At 32.0% G+C, this 23,393-nt stretch overlaps 2 protein-coding genes and 1 pseudogene across 4 annotated transcripts; all 3 read left to right on the top strand.

Annotated features, from left to right (window-relative positions):
• Nucleotides 1–233: 233 nt before the first annotated feature.
• LOC130675991 (uncharacterized) lies at nt 234–2,399 on the top strand. The gene is made up of 2 exons (XM_057481934.1): nt 234–873; nt 1,342–2,399. Exons 1-2 carry the CDS (start codon nt 278–280, stop codon nt 1,436–1,438), a joined length of 693 nt encoding a protein of 230 aa, XP_057337917.1. The 5' UTR covers nt 234–277; the 3' UTR covers nt 1,439–2,399.
• On the top strand, nt 1,522–15,183 carry LOC130676385 (melanotransferrin-like; annotated as a pseudogene).
• Nucleotides 15,184–19,426: 4,243 nt separating this feature from the next.
• LOC130675612 (uncharacterized) lies at nt 19,427–21,865 on the top strand. 3 transcript variants are annotated; one of them, XR_008991317.1, is made up of 3 exons: nt 19,427–20,985; nt 21,085–21,277; nt 21,642–21,865. XR_008991317.1 is itself a non-coding variant. In XM_057481392.1 (2 exons), exons 1-2 carry the CDS (start codon nt 19,528–19,530, stop codon nt 21,148–21,150), a joined length of 1,524 nt encoding a protein of 507 aa, XP_057337375.1. In that variant the 5' UTR covers nt 19,427–19,527; the 3' UTR covers nt 21,151–21,865. The 3 variants fall into 3 exon arrangements, 1 of the variants encoding a protein (XP_057337375.1); XR_008991318.1 differs by having other exon boundaries at nt 21,067–21,277; XM_057481392.1 differs by having other exon boundaries at nt 21,085–21,865.
• The last annotated feature ends 1,528 nt before the right edge of the window (nt 21,866–23,393 follow it).

Below are 23,393 nucleotides of genomic sequence, written 5' to 3'. Positions count from 1 at the left end.
TACAAATTAAATTTTTAACTGTGAGAAAGTTTTTATATACAATAGCATCTATTGAAACAAGTTTTTTATTCAGTATTTCTACATTTTCATGTGAACTACTTGTTTAATAATAATTTTTCAATATATTATTATTATTATTCAAATATCGATTTACATTGCTTCGATAGTTAATTTTTTTGTCGCCGCAGTCGCCATTGCTGCAGTAGCCGCCATTCGTAGGTCTATTGTGTCATTTCATTGTTAACCGTCCGCTGCCATCTTTTATAACTTGTGAGTCATGGATATCGTCATTACAATACAAGGTTTTTGGGGGAACAAAGGTACATTTATACCTAAAGAAATTTGTGCTGTGTCTATTCGAGAAGCCTCATTTATTGCTCATTGGATTATTAAACCATCAGAAAATTACGAAGATCTAACTAAAACTTGGCGATCAGCAAATAATACTCTTACATTGACGCAACATGGAATCGAGTGGTTTGATGGTGATACAGAAAGAGAGTGTGTGTACAATAATATCAGACAGCTAGTGAAACTATCAAATAAAATTTATACTGTTGGTTTTTACTCTACTAACTTTCTCACAAGTTTACTTAATCGGGAAATTATTAATATCGAATCAGATATTGGCGGTACTTCATCAGACCTACTCCCACCTAAAAGTGGTATGTGTTTTCTTCATACTCTTAAACGTTATACAAATCCTCATCGAAATTTTGATTGTGCATTCAACATCACGATTCGCGTTAAAAAATTCATCAAAGAAAGATGTGTACCAAATACAAGTTTTCTGCTGCCACTTTCTAACGTTCATAGTACCAATAATGACTCATCCAACGGATATCTGCAACCTAAACGACCATCGACACCAGTGTATGTTTCAATGAACAACCTCAGTACTTCAACCAACGCCCAAACATCATCCTATCAAAATTATCATTTTGACTCCGATAATTCAGTAACATATAAAAATTTATGATATAAACTACAAAAAAATATTAAAATAGCAACGTTAATTTTGAAAGTTCTACAAAATGATAAAAATATAAAATTGTAGAAATTAAAATATAAAAAATTACTAAAAAACTAACAACTAACAAAATTAACAAAATTAACATAAAAGTCACTGGGGTATTCTCCCACGCCGCTTTTCCGAGCGATAGCGTCTGGCCCAGTCCCCCTCCACCCGAGGGGGACGAGGGCCCCAGACGCTATTGTTCGAGAACAATAGCGGCGGGGATTATACCCTAGTAACTACTTGTTCCTTAAAATTTAATTTTATAAGTGATAAAACATTTGTGCAATTTGTTCAGTCTATAAAATAATCATTTTATTTTTCAGGATTTCGAGCTTTGTATTAGTGACGTTGCATAAGAATTCGATTATAAGAAGAAAATGGAGCCAATTATCTCAACTTCAACAGAAAACAAGGAATTAACTGCAGAATTCTGCATGCAATGGCTGTTGCACGCGCTTAGCCAATGTAAAAATGATGACTGCACATTATCAAACTGTCAACACATGCGTGAAGTTATAAAACACTGCAAGGAATGTGATAAAAGAACAAGGGTTAATTGTTTAATCTGCCAAGATTTCATGTCGCTGTGTTGTTTTCATGTGGAACGTTGTCACAAAGGATCTAATTGCCTTCTGCCATTTTGTTATATGGTTAAAGAGCTTGTAAAATATCTAGAGTCCCTGCCAAGATCACCGAAAAGTTATAAATTACTGGGTCTTGAGCCAACGCCTTTACCGGAATACCTTCAGCGGGATAGAAGATTATCTGAAGTGAACTCTCAAAGGCAAGTGATGGATCTTCCAGTACCAGTGTTTCAAGATGCGAATTATAATGTAAAGGTTGAATTTTTATTCGCTCCTGATTCATCGCTGGGTGATTCTTGTTTTGATCACAAATATACTGGTTTATTCAGAGAATCAATTTAAAACGAATAAGAAAAAGACAAAATTTTAAATAGATTTTAATGCTTCTGAATAATTTGGAATCACCCTTCGTATGGGTCATTAACATGACCAACCATTTTGTATCGTTTTTCTTAGTCAGGAATTATTCTTGTGCCCTTTGTTGGTGCTTAAATAATGTTCACCACCGATTGTTTTACAAAATATTGACAAATAAATGTGTGTCAAATCAGACAATAATTAAAAAAATTTTTAAATTAATTCTTTATCTGTGATTAAAGAAATTTGTTATAGTAATAATGTAAATACAATTTTAAGTAGCAACTGTAACGGTTAAAACTTAATTTTAGTTAAATAAATCTTCAAAATATTATTTACTTGTTATTTTGAATTCTCGCTTTATTTAAAAATTAATGGTTGCCCGCATGAAAAAACTTCATATGTGAAAACATACATAATAGAGTATATCATAAAGGTGAAAGGGCGCATAAATTTTTTTTTTCATCGCCAATTGATTAGTAAACATTTTCTACGCTTGAAAATCAAACATTGTTTTCCCAAAGCAAAAAGGGCGTATAAATTTTTTTCGGAAAAATTTATTAAAAAGCTTATCTGAAGTCTAAAAATAACATATAAAAAAAATGCTGCTGTCAAAAAGGTGTATTCTAACATCTGTCCTTTTAATATCAAAATTGAAAATATGCTTAGAAAAATCACAAGGTACGCGTGATTGTATTAATATTTTTTGTTATGGAATTGATTATGTTACGTCTGGCAAAAATCAGACGATTTTATTTTAATTTTATAATTTTTAAATAAGTAAAACTGAATAATGAGAGTATACATTAAGTGCCTCGATGGTCAGTTTTAGAAATCGTTTTGGTGCGTCACAAAAGGTTTTAACGGCTTAAAACCAAAACAAACAAACAAATTGAAATTTTATCAGTTTCGAGTACACGGAAAAAAAATTCTAGTTAAATTTACAATGCTAACATCGTAATTTGTCCTATTAATTATTGTATTGGTGGACTAGACTTTTCACATCGTAATTTTTACGATGTAGGGTTGGAAATTTCATTTAAGAAATAATACTTCAGACAAACAATACGAAGTCTTGAGCTCTTTAATATAAATTACGATGTAACATCGTAAAATTTGAAGAGAAATTTTAAATAAAAGATTAAAATAAAAATCGTTCGGCAGTTGGATTCGAACCCGAGTCCTTTCGAGTGCGAAGTGTCCGACGCCTTGGACCACTCGGCCACTGAAAGGCCTACACTATATGATGTTTTTAAGATCCATATAAACGACTTGCGGAGGACCCAGTTACTATTTAAAAAGTACGATGTAACATCGTACTTTTTATAGCTTCCATCGTATTATAACAGAGGCAGCACTGTAATATTTATTTTGTTAAAAAGTAAATAGAAATATTAAATGTACGAATAAATATAGTTTTTAAAGTGTAATTTTTATTTATTTTTTTTTACGATGTTAAATTGTAATTTTTGCAGTAATTTTTAATCCTAAAAGTCTTTGTTAAAATTACGATGTTAAATAGTAAAAAATATAACCCACATAATAAATTTTGAAATAAAACATTTAAAAATTGACGTTAATAAAAGTCTAGTCCGAGATTACGATGTTAACATCGTAAATTTTGGTAGAATTTTTTTTCCGTGTACTAGATAAGAGCTGAACACATTTTAAACTCATTTTAAAATGCTTTAACTAAAAATATTTCATAATAATAATTCATAAAAAATTATTTCATAGTCTGATAAAAAATAACATTTCATATTTTTTATAAATAATAAATAATAGTAAAAGGTTCTAAGTGAGAACACTAGACCTGGTAAATAATATAATATTTTATAGGTTATTAATAATAATTAATAATCAAAGGTTCTAGGCAGCTCGCCAGGCATGATAAATAATAACTAATAATAAATAATATTTGATAAATAATAAATAGTAATAAATTATTATTTAATAAATAAATAATAATTCATAATAGTAAAATGATGTACATGGGTACATGGTGTACATGAGTACATGATGTACATGAGTATATGATGTACATGAGTATGTGTATGTATGCGTGTGTGTGTTTTGCTCACGTGTAAATGTGCTTGCGTGTGGGTGGACACATATACGCACACATATGTACACATACTCATACGAGGGCATCCACTTGTAGTGGGAGTTCATACGACACTCTCTGGAAAATCTAAGAGTGAGGGTAAGGGCCCAGGAATTCGGACACTTAATTGGTCACGCTTTTTCCCCCAATTGAGGTCAACTGGAACGCCCCGAAAATCGAGACCCAAAAAATTGGTCGTGTGAACTCTCTCTCTTGACCAGGATCTCCAAGTATGCGGATCGTAAATAAAACTTAGGTTCAGTGGCCGGGTTCCCCCGGGTCCCTCCACGTAGAATGGACAAGTATATTTTTAATTAGAGTCAGTGAGCGTTATACTAAGTGTTCTCTATTATATCCTTTTATTTAAATATTTTCGCAACGGTAAATACTGCAAGGTGGAAACCCAGGTATGTCAATAAATATTTAATATAAAATACCACAGATAAAATTTTGTAAGAGACTTTGAGAAAGAGTCTGGTCACTAAATTTTATACTTGAATTCATTTTGAATAATTAACTTTGTAAGAGACTAAGAAATAGTCTGGTCACAAATTATTATATTTGAATTTATATGGGAATAATTAACTTTTGTAAGAGACTAAGGAATAGTCTGGTCACAAATTATTATACTTGAATTATATGGAAATAATTAAATTTTGTAAGAGACTTTAAGAAATAGTCTGGTCACAAATTTTATACTTGAATTCATTTTGAATAATTAACTTTGTAAGAGACTAAGAAATAGTCTGGTCACGAATTATTATATTTGAATTTATATGGGAATAATTAAATTTTGTAAGAGACTTTAAGAAATAGTCTGGTCACAAATTATTATACTTGAATTTATATGGAATAATTAAATTTTGTAAGAGACTAAGAAATAGTCTGGTCACAAATTATTATATTTGAATTTATATGGGAATAATTAACTTTTGTAAGAGACTGAAAAATAGTCTGGTCACGAATTATTATATTTGAATTTATATGGGAATAATTAACTTTGTAAGAGACTAAGAAATAGTCTGGTCACGAATTTTTATATTTAATATTGTATTTGAATAGTTAATTTTATTAAGTGTTGTTTAACATTTAATTTTGCGTTTAAAATTGTAATTAAATAATTTTTAATAACTAAATTTTTGTAATAGTTATTTAGCAAACAATAATATTTGTACGGTTTTACAATATATGTATTAAATTTAAACCGAGAATTTATCATTTAATTTAACCTTCACCAACAATATTATTAAGACAAAAACCTCTGGAGTTCCCGGTCTATAGGCTTCGGCTTGGGCCAAATACTCACAACTTAAATAATTACGTACCAAATTTTTGGACGTAACAATTATTACAGTTTATAAAATCATTTTGAAATTCTTATACTAACCCGTGTAAAAAAAAAATGTTCGAAATTTATACGAAAAATGTTCGAAGCTCGAACATCGAAACGTGACACAATTTTGCATATTTTTCGAACATTCAATGATTTGAGTTTTTCGTTCAGAAAATTTTTTATGAAATATTATTTGCATTTTTTTTTCGGACATGTAGTTTTTCAAATTTTTGAATTCTTTCAATCTAGATAAGTAAGAAAATTTTATAATCAGGAGACACGGTAGTGTCTCGCGCCAAGTACACGTTTAAACACACATGTATATGTGTGAAGTGTCATGGCGCGAGCCTGCCGTGTCTCTATACCGTAGACCGAACGGTATTTAGCTCCAATTTTTTAAAAACTTTTTAAATAACAAAATTTTTAGAAAATTTTTTTTTCAGTCGAAAGATGATTGATTGTTCGTCATAAAATTATGAAACTTTACTCATTTTAGTAATGAGAACTAATTTAAATAATGAAATTAGGCCAGCATATACTATAGCACCCCCATTTTTAATAATTTTACAAATTTTTTTATGCGAAAAGGGCACTGCCAGAGAATAAAAACTTATAAGAAATGCCATGATTCAGTAAATGATAAATAATTTTTCTATAGTAATAATTTATTTTTTCGCCACCAGCGGAGCTCCAGTCTATATTTTTTACTATAGTTTGATATGAAATTTACCCTGATAGTCACCTCAACTGCAAATTAACTCCTCTAATAGCCACTTTAGCTTGAAATTGACTGTAATTTAACGTCATTGAAATTTCCTGCCCGAATTTGCCAATAATTTAACAGTAAAAGTTGAAAAGAAAAATTTGCGGTTAATTTTTGCTCGATTTAGAGGTAATCTTTTATAGAAAATAATTGTTGGTAACGTTCGTTCTTTGCATTTCAGATGATAAGCAAATTATACATAAAATGTCTATACAACTTGCTGTACAATATGACGTAAATTTACTACCCGAATTAGAATGCAAATTCACTTCCAAAGCTGACTAAAAAAAATTTTTCGTCAATTTTGAGGCAAAGTTTTACATCAATTTATTGTTAATTTGACTCAAAAATTGTTAAGATTTTTTTTTCCCTCAAATTGTAGACATATTTATGTATAAATTTGATTTCCTTCTGAAATGATAAGAACGAACATTAGCGACTTTTTTTTTCTAGTAAATTGTCTACAATTTTACGGTAAAAAATTACTTTACAATTTTTTAAGTCAAATTAACAATAAATTGATGCAAAAATTAGCCTGAAAATTGACGAAAAATTTTTTCTAGTAACCTTTTGAATTGAATTTGCATTCTAATTCGGGTAGTAAATTTACCTCAAATTGTATAGCAAGTTGTGTATAAATTGTCGTCAAAAACGGAAAAGTCCGAAAGTGACGGAAATTTGACGAAAAATTCAACGAAACTTTTGTACAGTAAGCTTTTGCTCAAGCAAACTGTGCTATTAGGGAAAAAGTCCGACGTTGATGTATATATTTGACGTTAACTTTAAAGGGAACTGTCGTTAAACAACTGCAGCTCCTTGTTTCATAAAAATTGATTAATCAGATTATGATATTTAGCAGTACAAAATTACTATAGTTGTTAACAAACAATTTTATTGTTTCTACAAAATAATACTATAAACAATATAGGCTCACGTGTTTTAAATTATAACTCGATTTCTAATAGTGTAGGTTAAAATCATTCTCAATCAACACGACAAAAAAAAGACAAATCCTACCAAAAACAGATTCTCTGTATAAAATCGCGCCAAGTACACGTTTAAAATTTTTTACAATTAAGACAAGATTCTTTTTACAAAAAAATGAATCAAATCGAAAAAATACCAAGTACCTAATATAATTCGAAATCATGGAAAACATTTTCATAGAATTGAACAAAAAATTGAAAAAAAAAAATTTCAATGTACTTGGTGTGCCTATAAACTGGAAAAAAAGAATATCATTCAATTTTATTGGAAAATAATTTATATGCGAAATCAATTCTAAAAATTTTGCTTGAATAAATTTAGTAACGCACACCAAGTACATTGAAATTTTTTTTTTTCAATTTTTTGTTCAATTCTATGAAAATGTTTTCCATGATTTCGAATTATATTAGGTACTTGGTATTTTTTCGATTTGATTTGTAAAAAGAATCTTGTCTTAATTGTAAAAAATTTTAAACGTGTACTTGGCGCGATTTTATACAGAGAATCTGTTTTTGGTAGGATTGCTCATTCAGAAAAAAAATAAAAAAATAATAATTTTAAAACCCTACCCCCCCCCCTTTTAAACATTTCGAATATCAACTCATAATACATAATACAATGCTTTATTATTGTTGAAAAAAAATGTGACCGTAATGAAGAAGAAATATTAATGTTATGTCTGAAAATTTGAACATATTCTTTTATTAATTCTCTTCCAAATATTATTTTAAAATTATTTTAAACGAACATATTTGTTTGCCAGTCGGTTAAAAGTACTTCAAAAGCAATTAAAGGGGATAAGTTAAAACCTGTTCAAGGTTGGAGTGCAGCCGACACGCTATGAGGCTGCATGCAACCGGGCCTTAGCAAATAGTAATAGAAATATTGCACGACTCATGATGCGAAGCATCAGAGTGTGCTTTACGATCGAAAAATTTGTTTTACCTCACTTCGGCAACTATTTTAAGTATATTAAGCGTGAGTCACTCTTTGGCGATAGAAGTTTCTTTCGGAAAATAAAACCAAACCAGATATTTCCAACTTTTACTGAACGCCATATGAAAAATAAAATTTACTTACTATAATTTGGAATATTCAGTTCAAGTAACAAATACAAAAATTATAAAACTAAAATTTTAACACGACCATTTTAAATGTTAAAATAACAAATTTAAATGGCAAAAGAAACATAAAAAGTACAGAGTTTAAATCTGAACTTGCATATATATCCATTACTAGAATCATAATTATACCAAAATATTTAAATTAAATTTTAAACCAAGTATAACAGATTTGAACATGCAGGTAAAAATATTATTTTTGAGGATTGAAATGGTACAAAACGGTTTTTTGCGAATATCTTCGAAACAACTGAACCAAACAACTTCAAAATTTTATCAGCTCTAGAACTCAATAAAATACGCCGATTGCTACCTCAACCATCAAAATCGGTCAATTCGTTCCTGAGATATCGTGGGAGACAGAAATGCTAATATCGGTTTTTTTCGAAAACAATGGCACACAAAAGTATTTTCGAGCTCGAAGAGCTCGAAAATGTATCCACAACAATGTTTTTAAGCTCGAGGAGCTCGAAAACAGCGGGAAGTTTTGGGGCTGGCCCGCAGGATCAACCGATAGACAGATTTTTTTTTCTGCATTATATCGAAAATATTGTTGGAAATGACGAAAAAAAAACTGTGAAAGTTTGAGCTCTTAATATTAATATTAACAACTGCCGCATCGCAATTTTCTATTTCCCGTTTAAATAACATGGGAAAATTTATTTTTCAAGCTTTGGAATTTTGTAGCTCTCGGTGGGACCAATACTTTCAAATGTTCAAGACATATTCTTGCAGGAAATTTGACGCTCTACAAAAAAGGTCTCTTATAATTTTTCGATATTTTTATTTCTTCAAAAGTTATTCAAAGTTTAAGTTATATTGAAGATAAATTTCTACATTTTTTAAATTTTTTGACGCAACCATTAACTTTATCCGAAAATTTTAGAGGACATTTTTTGCAGAGCCTTTTATTTCCTACAACTTATCTCAGAGAAAATGTTTGATATTTCTCACAAGTCGTAAGTTATTCGCAATTAATTGAAAATTTAATATAATTAATTTTAAGCAACAAAATTTAGATTATTTAAGAATGTACACTTTGATTTAAAAAAAGAAAAAAAAATTTTTTTTTTTGAAATCTCACAGTGGCTATCCCTCTTAAAAATGTCAGATAGACAAATAGGCTAGTCGAGAAGTGAGTTTTCTGCGAAAAATCGTTAAGACACTCTTAAAAATATGGCGGTTGGTGCATTGGATTCAGAATTTAATTCTGGGAAATGGGTGGTTTTTTATTTATCCGCCATTACAAATTTCATTTGTTACAAACAAAAAACGAAGAGACAAAAATGGAGTCTCCGTTTTGTAGCTATAACTTCAAAAATATTAAAGATATCTGAAATTTAAAAAAAAGATTCTAAAAGAGGAGAAAATTTTAGTAAAATAAGTCTTGACTCCCCGAGTTGTAGCTCCATTATTTATTATTTTAATTAAACGTTGAAAGTTGGGCTCCGCGCGGCCGTTTCGGTGCCTAGGCGTCGCCGCAAAGCAAAGTATGCAACACAAAATAATTTTTTTATAACATTCAATATTAATTTAAAAATCTGAATAAATTATAGTGTCATCTAGACGCTTGAAGGAATATAGTCCCGCAAAAGAATAATTTTTTAGCTAGATTTTTGTTTACGTTATTCAATTGTTAATTAACAAATTTTTCGGAGACTTGAGTTTTGTGTTGCATACTTTGCTTTGCGGCGTTAAATTAAAATTATAAATAATGGAGCTACAACTCGGGGAGTCGAGGCTTACTTAACTGAAATTTTCTCATCTTTTAGAATCTTTTTTTAAATTTCAGATATCTTTAATATTTTTTGAGTTATAGCTACAAAACGGAGACTCCCTTTTTGTCTCTTCGTTTCTTGTTTATAACAAATGAAATTTTTAATGGCGGATAAATTAAAAAATTCCCATTTCTCAGAATTAAATTCTGAATCCAATGCACCAATCGCCATATTTTTAAGAGTGTTTTTAAAATTTTTCGCAGAAAACTCACTTCTCAACTACACTAGATGACAGTTCCAGAAAAATTGTCAAGGTCTTACTTTGACGTTCGACTGTCAACAAATTTTAACATTTTTAAAATTGTCTTCTCTAAAATTTACGCGGTTAAGTTTAATTAAAAAATTACTATGCGATAAATTATTATTTATTTTAAATGAAATTATTGTAAAAAATTTATTTTTTACTTGTAATCTAATATTTTTTTTAAAATTGACCGCAAAATAATCTCTTTGGATTGACGATATAACTTTATTTTATTATAAAATATGAATGATAACAGTTATTAGATTTCATTTTATGAGAATATTTTCCTTTGAATAAATGACCGCGATAATTAAAAGTAATTCGATATTTCATGTCAATTATAATTTATTTTCCAGGTCAATACCTCAACAACTATGATTCAAAGAACAAAAACAATCAAAACTACAACTATAACACGAATTTAAATAATTTTGACAGCTTTTACCCCAACCTTGATCCCTCAATACTAAGCCCCAACCGATCTGTCAACACTGGCGTCAATCGAAATAATACTTTGGTCTTTTGTACAACCTCCAAAGCAGAATACGCAAAATGTAACGCTTTCTCTGTGGCAGTCGATCGAGACATCGGTCAATTCGGCCGTCATTACGTTGCGGTAAGCTGTTACGCAGCCTCTAAGAAAGAAAAATGCATGACTCTTCTGGACTATGAGACCGTACACTTGACGACATTGGACGCTGGAGAAGTATTCATCGCTGGTCGCTACCACAGCTTAGTCCCAATAATGCAGGAAGTAGATCTGAATCGCCTTCAGATCCAATGTGCAGTCGCGGTTATCAAGAAAGGGACTTTAAGTGACGTGTCATCCCTGCATGATCTTCGAGGCAAAAAGGCCTGCTTTGCCGGAACTGAGACTCTAGCTGGTTGGATAATTCCTCTTCACACGTTGATGAAGCACGGTGGTCTCGAAGTAATCGACTGCAACAATCACGTTAAATCGACGATAAACTATTTCGGACCTTCATGCGCAGTCAACTCCCTGGTCGATCGCTACAACCCATTGGGTGACAATTCGGACCAAATTTTGCAAGCTTTGTATAGGAGAGATTCCTGGAGGAAGATGTACCAACGCAGATCCTTATGCTGGGTACGAAGGAGCCTTCAGATGTTTGATCGAAGCTGGTGAAATAGCTTTCTTACTGCACTCTACTATTGACGAAGTTTTGACATCAAATTTTAATTACAACTCCGTAAAAAAGTCTGACTTCGAACTCCTTTGTCCGGGTGGCAGTCGCTCGGATATTGATAATTATCGGAACTGTCACTGGGATCAGGTTCCTACGCGTGCAATCGTGGCCTCCAGTGCCATAAAACTAGAAACCAGGCGATTATACCAGAAGTTCTTTGAAAAAGCTGCTAAATTATTCAGCAGGGGCTTCGTTGCCAATTCAACCCGATCTGGAGATAACTTACCCATTGGAAATAATCGATTTGATAACCGGTTCAATAATAATAATTACAATAACGAAGGATACGGAGTGTTTGGAAATGAAACAAACCGAGGATTCCATGACGAGAATAGAGAGCAAGTGAATTCAAATTCAAATTATGATGCCAACAGTAACAGCAACTGGAACGACCCGTTGGCAGTCAGGCCGTTGGAGGTCTTCGATTTATTCGAAAGCGCTCCTAAATTTGGAAATACTCATAACCTATTGTTCTCGGATAGTGCAAGAGATATCATATCATTGCCCGAAAAGGACCAGACTTATGCGTCTTATTTAGGAAAGAAATCCGAAGATGCTATTTTGGGAGTGAGGAGCTGCCCGATCGAGAGGATGGAACTTTGTGTCACTTCGAAACCTGAAATTGATAAGTGTGTTAAGATGAAGGTAAGAAATCGGGTATAAAATAGAGGAAAAATCAGTAACCATTGAAGCGTTTAAGAATGCAACTAATAGAGATCGTTTTTCAGGTTGCGATGAAGGCGCAGTTGTTAAAACCGGAGCTTGACTGCGTTCTTCAACACAGTCAGATCAAATGCATGCAAGCTATTGAGAATGGGTAAGTTTTGATAAGTTAGGTTCGAACTAAGTGATGATTTCGAATAATTCATCTCCGTATCCTAGTAGCATTCTTAAGGAAGTTTCATGTAAATCTGTATTTTGAGTCTTAGGCAAAGTCTGCATTAGACCGATTCAAAAAAATCGACTTTTTTTTTTAAGGACACACTCAGAAGTTTCAATAGGATAAAAAAAGACACTTGTTAAAATTTGAGCCCTTAATATCAATATTAAATACTCTCTGATTGCAATTTTCTATTTCCCATTTAAATCAAATGGGAAAAAAGAATTTTTAAGTTTGGAATTTTTTACCTCAGAAATGGCGTTGGTACAATAAAGCCCAGGGCTTATTTTTCTAGGGGATTTAACGCTCTACAAAAAAGGTCTCTTATCAATTTTTGGTAAGTCTATCTGTTCAAAAATTATTTGAGCTTGAAATCAAATTTATAGTAAATTTCGAGATCTTTTTACTTCTCCAGCGAAATTATCAGACTTATCACAAAATGTCATGAAAACTTTTTTGTAGACAATATTATTTCCTACAAATTTCCTATTCAAAACGAAATTATTCAAAATTCGACATTGCTCTCTAGTTGTTTCCATTTTGATGTCAACCTCTTTGAATCGATCGGAACACTATTTTTGCTAAGAGCTTGCCATTAAAATAGTAATAACTAAATAACTAATAATTTATAAAACAAAATAAATATTCCCTGTTAAAAAAAAATTCAAAGTCAATTAGGGGCTTAGCGCATCGAAAAATTCGATTTCCCATTTAAATAACATGGGAAAAAAAATTTTTTTTAGTTCGGAATTTTTACCTCAGAAATGGCTCATTGCATGAATAAGCCCAGCATACATTTTTATAGGGAATTCAACGCTCTACAAAAAAAGTCTCTTATCATTTTTTGATAATTCCATCTGTTTAAAAGTTATTGGACCTCGAAGTCAAGTTAGAGTAAATTTCGAGATATTTTTACTTTTTCAGCGAAACTATCGAATTTATCATAAAATGTCATAGACTCTTTTTTGTAGACATTTTTATTTCCTACAAATTATTTCTGATAAATTTTTGTTTAATTCTGCATTGTTTTCTAGTTCTTTTCATTTTAATGCCAAGCTCTTAAAATCGATCAGAACACTAGTTTTTTAGGAGCTTGGCATTAAAATGGAAATAACTAGAAAACAATGTAGAATTAAACAAAAATTTATAAGAAATAATTTGTAGGAAATAAAAATGTTTACAAAAAAGATTCTATGACATTTTATGATAAGTTCGATAGTTTTGCCGAAAATCGAATTTTTCGATGCGCTAAGCCCCTAATTGACTTAGAATTTTTTTTCAAGCGGGGATATTTTTTTGTACTATAAATTGTTAGTTTTTCAGGTAGGACAGAAAAAAAAATATCGCCTAAATATGAAACACCATAATAAGTAATGACAATAAAAATCTAGATTTATAAATTTATTTTAATTTTTTTGATATTATAACGTAATTGTTTTTTAAAACAACCAAACAAAAACAGCTTAAGATTTTTATAAAAGATTAAAAACAGATCAAGTGGTTCAAATACCGATTAATTAGTCCAAATGTAGTCTGGTTAGACTAAAATCGGATCGAATTTTTTGACCCGGGAAATTCACAGAAAGTATACTTACGAAACACATCCCTCAGTTTTGTTTAAATCCTCTGCAAGAGAAATACTGAAGGACTTCAGTCAAATAAATTGCTTATGACAATGATACTAGGGTACTTCTAGCTTCGACAAAATGGCACCGCAATAAAAGACTAATAATTACTTGTGAATTACAGCATTGCAGATGTTGCGGTTCTCGATGCCGGGGATGTCTACACAGCCGGTTTGATGTACAATCTAGTGCCTTTTATGGCCGAAGTCTACAACTTACCAACTCCCGAGTACTACGTGGTAGCAGTAGCCAAAGAAAACGATCCAAGCACTGACATAACTTACTTGAAAAACAAATATACCTGCCACACGGGAATCAACACCGCCGCCGGTTGGATCTACCCCTTAGCCTACATGATCTCCAACCAATGGATCCGTGGTTACGGATGCGATTCGATCCGCGCAGCCGCTGAGTACTTCACCAAGTCCTGCGTCCCTGGTGCTTTGAGCACGGAGTACAACATCGGAGTGCCCTATGACAACATGTGTGATCTCTGCCATGGATTGAGTTCCCATTACTGCCGTCGTGACGCAACTGAAGACTATTTTGGTCACACTGGTGCTCTTCGGTGTCTAGTAGAAGGTGGTGGAGAAGTTGCATTCGTAAAACATACCACAGTATTCGAGAATACCGATGGCAAACGCAAGGAGTTCTGGGCCCGAAACACTTTTACAAAGGACTTTGAACTCCTCTGTCCAGATGGAACGCGAAAGACAACGTTGGAGTATGAGACCTGTAATCTGGGCAAGGTCAAATCCAACGCCATTGTAGCACGGGGTGGAGAGTATGGCTTCAATCATACCGAGATTAATGCGTACATCAATTTGTTTGTATACGCCCAGCAGTTCTACGGACGCAAAGAAGCTGATGAGTTCAGCTTCAGCATGTTCTCCAGCATTCCACCCTATACGAAGCTTATATTCCAAGATGCCACACAGCAGTTAGTTATTATTCCTAGTGAAATGAGAGAGTACAGTAGGTATTTAGGACCAGATTTCATGCGAGCTAGGAGAATTGTCGACTGTGCTGCCGGTGCCAGTACTATTGAGTACTCGATACTCGCTTTATTGAGCGTTGGAGTAGCTTTACTTCTTAGTAGATAGACTTTTTAGTGTTCAAGGGGACAGGTAGAGAGAACTCAAGCCGTTATCAGAAATCCTGAGGTTAAAATTGTTTAGATATCGTGCACGGAGAGAAATGTTTCGTAAATACTCCTATTGCGATAAAAAAGTTTAGTAAATATTACTTTGCTATCTAGTACTAAGTCCACGAAAAAAATAAGCATCTGAAATTTTACTATGTTGTATGGTGAGATTTACGTTACGGATAGGAAGGGCTCCTGTGTTGTCAAGAGATTTTCAAGTAAAGTTTATTTTGCTTTATGTAGATTTACCTTCCCTGTATGAGAGTAGTTTTTTGAACAGCACGGTAAGAATTACTCTGCTGAGTAGCTGTTGTCTTTCTGCAGTGACGCCAGTGCTGCTAGCAGTCATAAGTCGTAGCTATGGCGGTGAATTACTCAAGACAATTCTTCGACGATACTCCCACTTTTTTAAAATTTTTAATGATCATGAATTTTTATAACTATTTTAGAAACTTCATTTATTAATTAAAAACAAAATTCGAGCAATAATTTAAAAAATAAAAACGTAATTATAAATTCACCGGGATATATGTTTTTAACAAATTACTTATAGTTTTTTTACGTTATCTGTTTAACAAAATTCGTTAAATAAATTTCGGTAAAATCTTCTTGTCAAAATAATAAGTCGAAATGTCAAATTTTTAAGGCTACAATTTTTTTATCAAATTTCGTGAAACAGGTGATTCGAAATAACTGTGAGTTATTTTTTTAAAATCTATATATCCTGACGAGAATGTAAATATCTTGCCTTTTTTTTTAATTAATGTTTTAATTTCTTAGTTAAAATTAAGACAGTTATTAGGTTACGAGTATTATGATTTATTACTCAATAAAGTAAAACTTACAACTTATCACAACAGACACGGATACTTTTTTAAATGTTCAAATACTCTAGAGCAGCACAGTAATATTTACTGTGCTCGTACAGACATTTTCACAGTATATTGGAAGCGCCATCAAACACAAATTTTCATTACTATATCGCATACATGGAGAGAAATGTATGGTAATAATTACAATATATTATGGGAATGGTTCCCATAATGAATGGTAACCGGTTTTCTTGAAATGTTAATTATAGCAACGGCACCCATATATTGTAGTTATCATTACTATAATATTATAGTAATCGTTACCATAATATTATGGTAACCATTACCATGATGTATGGTAACCATTACCATAACATTATGGTAACTATCACCATATATATGGTAACGGTTACCATAATATGTGGTAACCATTACCATAATATCATAATAATCGTCACCATAATATTATGGTAACCATGACCATAATATATAGTAATGGTTACCATACATTATAGCAATGGTTACCATACATTATGGTAATGATTACGATAATATTATGGTAACGGTTACCATGTATTATGGTAACCATTACCATAATATTATAGTAACGTTTACTATAGTATTATGGGAACGATTACCATAATATTATGGTAATCATTACCATAATATTATGGTAATCATAACCATAATTCTTTCACATACGATATGGGAACTGTTACCATGATTATAGGAATTATTCCCATACTTATGGGAACTTTTACCCGAAAGTATGGGCCTATATTCCATAATTCCAAGCAACCATTACCATAACGGCATGGGATGATATTTCATAAACGTACTAGGAACGGTTACCATAAATTTCTCTCCGTGTAGGAATTATTACTAGGCTGTTTAAGGTACATCACGAATACTGTTTTCATCGCAATAGGAATATTTACGGTAGATTTCTCTCCGTGTGCCTAGATGCTGAAATTGAATTCTAGTTAAGTTTTCTTGGGAACTGTTTCGGCTAGAGATTATGACCAGGACTGAAAAATTTCTATGAATATTTCTTTATAAAAAGGACCGAAAAAACGAAATTACTTTACTCTTATTCGTTAGAAAACTGCCGGAAATTAGAAAAACAATCCGTCCCCGCAATGTTTTTTATAGAAATATTATAAGATTTTTTTGTAGCCTTCTTTAAATTCTAAGACTCGTCCATGTAAATAATAAAAGTACAAGTAGTATAGAAAACGTACAACGTAAGTGGGGTAAAATGAGCCATAGAAATTTTTTATAAGTTTTATTGATGTTATGATATATTGTTTTTAAAATAATGAGATGATATTTTATTAATTTTTGAATATTTATAGTGTTCATTTTACCTCACTTTAATTAATATTATAATGATTTTATATTAATTTTACACTCTTTAAAACAAAAGCCAAAAATTTCAATCCGTCCATTGAGAAAATTTTTTACTAATTTAAATATAAATTTTTATAATTATTACTTTTTATAGTATTGTTTATAAAACCGTACAATTAATTATCATTAATTTAAGATGAAATATATAACAGTATTTATAAATAATGAACAAATGTACTCATAAATGCCGTCCAATAATAAAATTTTTTTATTAAACAATTTGGTATTTGTAAGTTTTTGATATATTTTACGTGTCACACGGATTCTTATAAATTTACGTACTGTTCCTTATATGGATTTTTGACTTTCCGCCAAAAAAATCAAAAAATTTTTAATAATTCGAAATTGTTTTTACTGCAATGTAAAAAAATCGAGTTTTCATCAGATGTCGACGTTTTGAGATCAAGAAGCTCTAAAACGTTATTGTCAATACATGATCGAGCTCTTTGAGCTCGGCAGAACCTTAAAGTCCAGTCGAATCGCGTTATGAGTCCGCCTACAGGGTTGTAGAGAAATATAATTCTAAGAATTCCTGTACCATTATTTCTGCGCAGCATGGTTACCATATAGAATGGTAATTATTACCATTCTTTTCTTACCGTGTGTCACACAGATTTTTATACAGTTCTTTTCAAGAATTTTTGACTTCTCGCTATGAAAATTAAAAAATTTTGAAAAATTCGGAATTATTTTCACTGCCATTTAAAAAAATCGGTCTATCGGTTAACCCTGCGGGCCAGCCCCAAAACTTCCCGCTGTTTTCGAGCTCCTTGAGCTCGAAAACATTATTGTGAATACATTTTCGAGCTCTTCGAGCTCGAAAATACTTTTGTATGCCGTTGTTATGTCCAATAAATTTTTTTATTCAATTTATTTTATTTTATAAATAAATTTACGAAACTCCTCTTTACAAAAGCACGCGAAAACGCAGCGTCAGTTCTACCATCACTTATGCGTATAAAAATAGCGCGACGATTTCTGCAATAATGATTGACGAATAAATAAAAACTTGTGGTCATTTTCCACCAATGACAACAATTTAATTACTCCCATCAAACGTCAATCAAAAAGTTTTAAATAGCCTGAGCACCATGGCTCAGGGCCTTAGTTGTTGATCAAATTTTCAGATCTTGAGTCCTACGGTATCGTATAAACGGTGTCGTGGTTGTTGATCAGATCTTTAAATTTCGAGTCCTACGGTCCACGTAAACGGCGTCGATAGCCCGTAATCTTATCCCGGGTCAAAAATAAAACTTGATTCAGGCTCGTTTCGCCTTATTTTCTTTTGAAGTGATCGATTTGCCGACAATTTTTCGATAAGATCTCGACTTTTTCGACTTAAATTTAATTTATTTCAACTTTTTGAACTTTTTTCATCTTAGTTTCAACTTATTTCAACTTATTCGTGTTTTTTGATCTTAGTTTGAACTTATTCGTCTTTACTTCGAGCACGATAGTCATTCACCTTACTTTCGACTTGCTGAACCAAGTCGAAAAAAAGTCATTTATTCGCCTTACTTCCGCCTTTATATACAAAAATTATTTCACCTTAGTTTTGACTTTTTCGTCTTATAATTTAAGTCGAATAAGTCTAAATCAAGTCATTTTCGACTTGATTTAGACTTTATCGCCTTATATTTTAAGTCGAATAAGTCTAAATCAAGTCAATTTCGACTTGATCTTGACTTTTTCGTCTTAAGGGGTTAGGGGTAGTCAGAATTTTCAAAAAATCGATTTTTTTTTTTTTGCATTTTCTTAAAGTATAATATTTTAAAAATATTGTGTGAAAATTTGAAGTGAATCCGACAAATTCTTTTCGAGTTATTTAACAATGACCAAAGGACGCTCGGGTGCTACGTGGCATTCGAGAGCAGGTAGCTAGAAACAGCTGCAAGCAACCGACCTTTCGGGTTTCATTGTCATGAATATCTCCCCATTTTAATGTATTTATAATTATATATATATATATATATATATATATATATATATATATATATATATATATATATATATATATATCCTTCTACATATATTCACAATTTGTAGGTAGTACAAGAACTGAAAAATAATTTTTGGTTGCCAGTATACCTGTAGTCGTTGCACTGATCAGTCGATAGTTTTGTGATAAATTATTTCTCAAGTGAATTAAATTATTAACCATGGGACGTGATTCTAGAAAGGTTTCAAGAGAACTTCGGAGTTCTGAAAAAATTAATAAGTCGCGTTCAGTCAAAAGAAAGAATGTTTTTAATCCGAAAACAGCCGAACGTGATGAAAGTATTCAGAGTACATCTTCTAAAAAATTAAAACAAAACACTGAAGATGATGTACCTGAAGACAGCAGTACTGAATTTCGAATAATAAATTTTATTCAGGTATTCACTGCAATTTCTGCTCTTATAAAATGTAAAAAATGTGATGGAAATGTAGTGTTTCAAACAGCAAGTACACGTGGGCTGGGATTCAAAATTGTAGTTGCATGTAATAACTGTGGAAATGAATATATTCCTTCCTGTTCTTTCGTTGGGCATTCTTATGAAATAAACAGACGTTTCATTTTTGTAATGAGAATACTAGGAATAGGATACGAAGGATTGTGCAAGTTTTGCGGCCTGATGGACATGCCGTCTTTTTTAGATAAATCTACGCATACAATTTTACTGAAACAGATTTTGAATTGTAGTAAAGCCGTCGCAGAAACCTTCATGACGAAAGCTGTGAATGAAGAAAAGCAAGCAATGCCAACAACTGAAAATGAAGATATAAATCATCTAACTGTATCGGGAGATGGAACCTGGCAAAAACGGGGATATACATCGTCATTTGGAGTTTCTTCTATAATTGGCTATTTTACTGGAAAGATTCTTGACATAAACATTAAAAGTGCATATTGTAAGCTATGTGAGTATTGGAAAAAAAAAACAAATACTGTTGAGTTCGAGGAATGGTATCAATCGCATGAAGATGTGTGTTCTGCTAATCATCAAGGGTCTTCTGGGAAAATGGAGGTGGATGCGATGGTCGAAATGTTTTCGTATTCTGAAACTAAATATGGAGTTAAGTATGCCAACTATATTGGTGATGGTGACTCCAAGACCTATTCAGGAATTATAAAATCAGATCCTTACGAAAATACAACTGTAAATAAAAAGGAATGTATAGGGCATGTCCAAAAGCGGATGGGGAGTCGATTACGTACGCTGAAGAGTAAACAAAAAGGTCTTGGTGGTCGAGGTAAGCTCACAGGAAAATTAATAGACAAACTAACTGTGTACTATGGTTTAGCAATACGCCGGCATTGTGATTCTATTGAAAATATGAAATCTGCTATAATGGCAACCTTTTATCACTACGGCTCGAGTGATGAAAAACCGAATCATGATATGTGTCCAAAAGGCGAAGAATCTTGGTGCTCTTACCAGCGCGCTGAAGCAAGAGGAGAGCTTGATACCTTTTCTCACGATTATTCTCCTTTACCTTCTGATGTTTTAAAAGCTATCAAGCCTATATACGAAGATCTTAGTAATGAAAATTTACTTTCAAGATGTGTAGGTGGATTCAATCAGAATAATAATGAAAGCTTTAACCAACTAGTATGGAAAATATGCCCAAAAACGGTAAATACTAGTTTTACCATCGTACAAATAGCTGCATACGTTGCTTATGTATATTTAATGAGGGTATAAATTCATTATTAGTCTTGATGAATACACTAGGACTTAATTGTGGGCCTAATTCTCATCGGTATGCAGAAAGAATGGATGCTGCACGTATCAAAGTAGCAGATAAGCGCGCTAATGATAACACCCGAGAAGGTCGATTGCAACGTAGGCACCAGCAAATCGATATTTTGGAAGCTGCTATGTCGGCTGAAGAGCTATTATATGGTCCAGGAATAGATGACTCAGTGTAAGTTATTAAATAATTCTTATAATTCGACATAAATCCATAGCAAAACTTTAAATGCGTTTTTCTCAAAACTATGTTTTCTGAACTGGTGATCACTGTAACTTAAAAACTGCTCGGTAGATTTCAATAAAATTTATTGTACTTTTGAAATACATTAAAAACTCGTGCCTGATCGAAGGATTTTTTTTTTTTTTCAAAATTTCGATTTTTTTTTAACAATAAACTGTCGGTTTTTTTCTCGAAAATTTGAAAAAAATTTCCTGAGGCCGCCATTTTGTTAATTTCGAAAAAAAAAAAAAAAGCTTCGATCAGGCACAAGATTATCTATTAATAAAACTAATTTTTCTTGTCCGATTGATTTTAGATGAATCTCCAAGGACTTATGATGATCACCGCAAAGGACTTCGGGAGGAACGGGCTCTACAAAAACAGCGATAACTTTTTGAATTATTAATTTTTTTTTTTGAAATTTTCGTGAAGTCAAATCGAAACGTGTTCTAATAAAGCTATGTTTTTATTTTTGTCAAATAAAGTAATTAACTACAAAAAAAAAATTATTGAAAATCATCATTTTTTCATACCCCTGAGTACCCCTAACCCCTTAAGATTTAAGTCGAATAAGTCTAAACCAAGTCAATTTCGACTTGATTTCAACTTTTTCGTCTTAAATCGTGACTAAGTAAGCCAGTTAAGTCTAAACCAAGGCAAAAACTCAATGTATTTCATATCTTCGTAAAAAAAAGTCGAGTTTGTCTTGTGAAAAACGGCTCCCAATTTCGACTTGGTAAACCAAGTCTAAATCAAGTTTTATTTTTGACCCGGGATTGCAAAAATCTGTCCTAGACGAGGCAATAAGTAACCGTCCTTAATAAAAGGTACTAGGCCGATAGTTCCTATCGTGTAGCGGTATTATTTTATTAACAGCGGTTTATCTTATATTTAGATTCAGTTAAATTGTAAATTGATTAAGGTACTTGGCCGATATTTTCATATCGTGTAGCGGTATTCTTTTGTTATTTACAATTATTATAAAAATCACTCCGACTCGATCGAATAGTGACACAAAAATCAAGTGTAATTGCAGTCCGATCTCGGGTCGAGAAAATCTTTGCATAAAAAGCCATAAGGCTACATAAGGACGCAATTTAAAAATAACTAAAATTAATAATAATCAAATTAAATGGTTTTATATCTTTTATAAGTGCAAACCATTGTAACAGTTATAGTGTATAAGTGCTGTAATTGAAAAATTAAATAAAAAGACAAAAGATCATAATTTTAACTTAGTGAGTTCATTCGAGAATAGCACATAAGATTCTATCCTACTACCCCAGCCGCGCCCATTCAACCAACTCCTTCAGGAAGAGGCCGAGTGAGCTGCAAAGTTCTGGAGGGATACAACCTGCCGTACTAGAAGAAAGACTCATCTAAAGGTAAGTGAGAGACATTTAAAATATTTTCTCTCTATTGATCGATATATAAATGCAACGTGACCAAGCTCGAAGGCGTTTGGGTTCGTACTCTTCGAAAAACCCACATTAAATAATAAATATAGGAAGTGAAAACCTTCCTCGTATTCTTTACTGTTTTCCGCATCCTCCAAATTGCTCGTTAAATTTTTCTATCGCTACCAGAGGGAGAAATCCCGGATAATTAATTTAAATCCAAGCGGCGGACATAACACCGTTCTTTTCGAAAAATATAGTTCTTTACCATTTTTTCTCCAACGATATCTCTGAAACGAATAAACCGATTGAGACGGTTGAGGTGGCAATTGACGCGATTCATTAAGTTCTAAAGCTGATCAAATTTCGAATTCGATTTATCGAGTCGTTTTTGAGATATTTCGGAAAAAATAAAAAAAATTTTTTTTTTTAATTCTTTCGACAACGGTTTCTCTTGAACGAGTGAACCGATTTTGATGGTTGAGGTGGCATTCGACGCGGCTTATAAAACTCTAGAGCCCAGTCCATTTTGGAATCAATCCATCGAGCACATTAAAAGTTATCCAAAAAAAACATTTTTGAAAAAATTTTAATTTTGGAATATCTCTGAACGAGCCCTACCCATCAAGCTCAATTTTCTTACAGCTTCAAGATATTGACAAGCCGCGTCG

Source organism: Microplitis mediator, chromosome 10 (genome assembly GCF_029852145.1).
Source record: "Microplitis mediator isolate UGA2020A chromosome 10, iyMicMedi2.1, whole genome shotgun sequence".
NCBI lineage: Eukaryota > Metazoa > Arthropoda > Insecta > Hymenoptera > Braconidae > Microplitis > Microplitis mediator.
This window is presented reverse-complemented; position numbering and strand designations above follow the sequence as displayed.

Bases quoted from the DNA above. Each gene is read 5' to 3' on its own strand.
- LOC130675991 (XM_057481934.1), top strand. From the start codon at position 278: ATGGATATCGTCATTACAATACAAGGTTTTTGGGGGAACAAAGGTACA. The intron at 874-1,341 runs GTATGTTTCAAT...TTTATTTTTCAG, and splicing joins AAACGACCATCGACACCAGT to GATTTCGAGCTTTGTATTAG.
- LOC130675612 (XM_057481392.1), top strand. From the start codon at position 19,528: ATGGGACGTGATTCTAGAAAGGTTTCAAGAGAACTTCGGAGTTCTGAA. The intron at 20,986-21,084 runs GTAAATACTAGT...TGAATACACTAG, and splicing joins GGAAAATATGCCCAAAAACG to GACTTAATTGTGGGCCTAAT.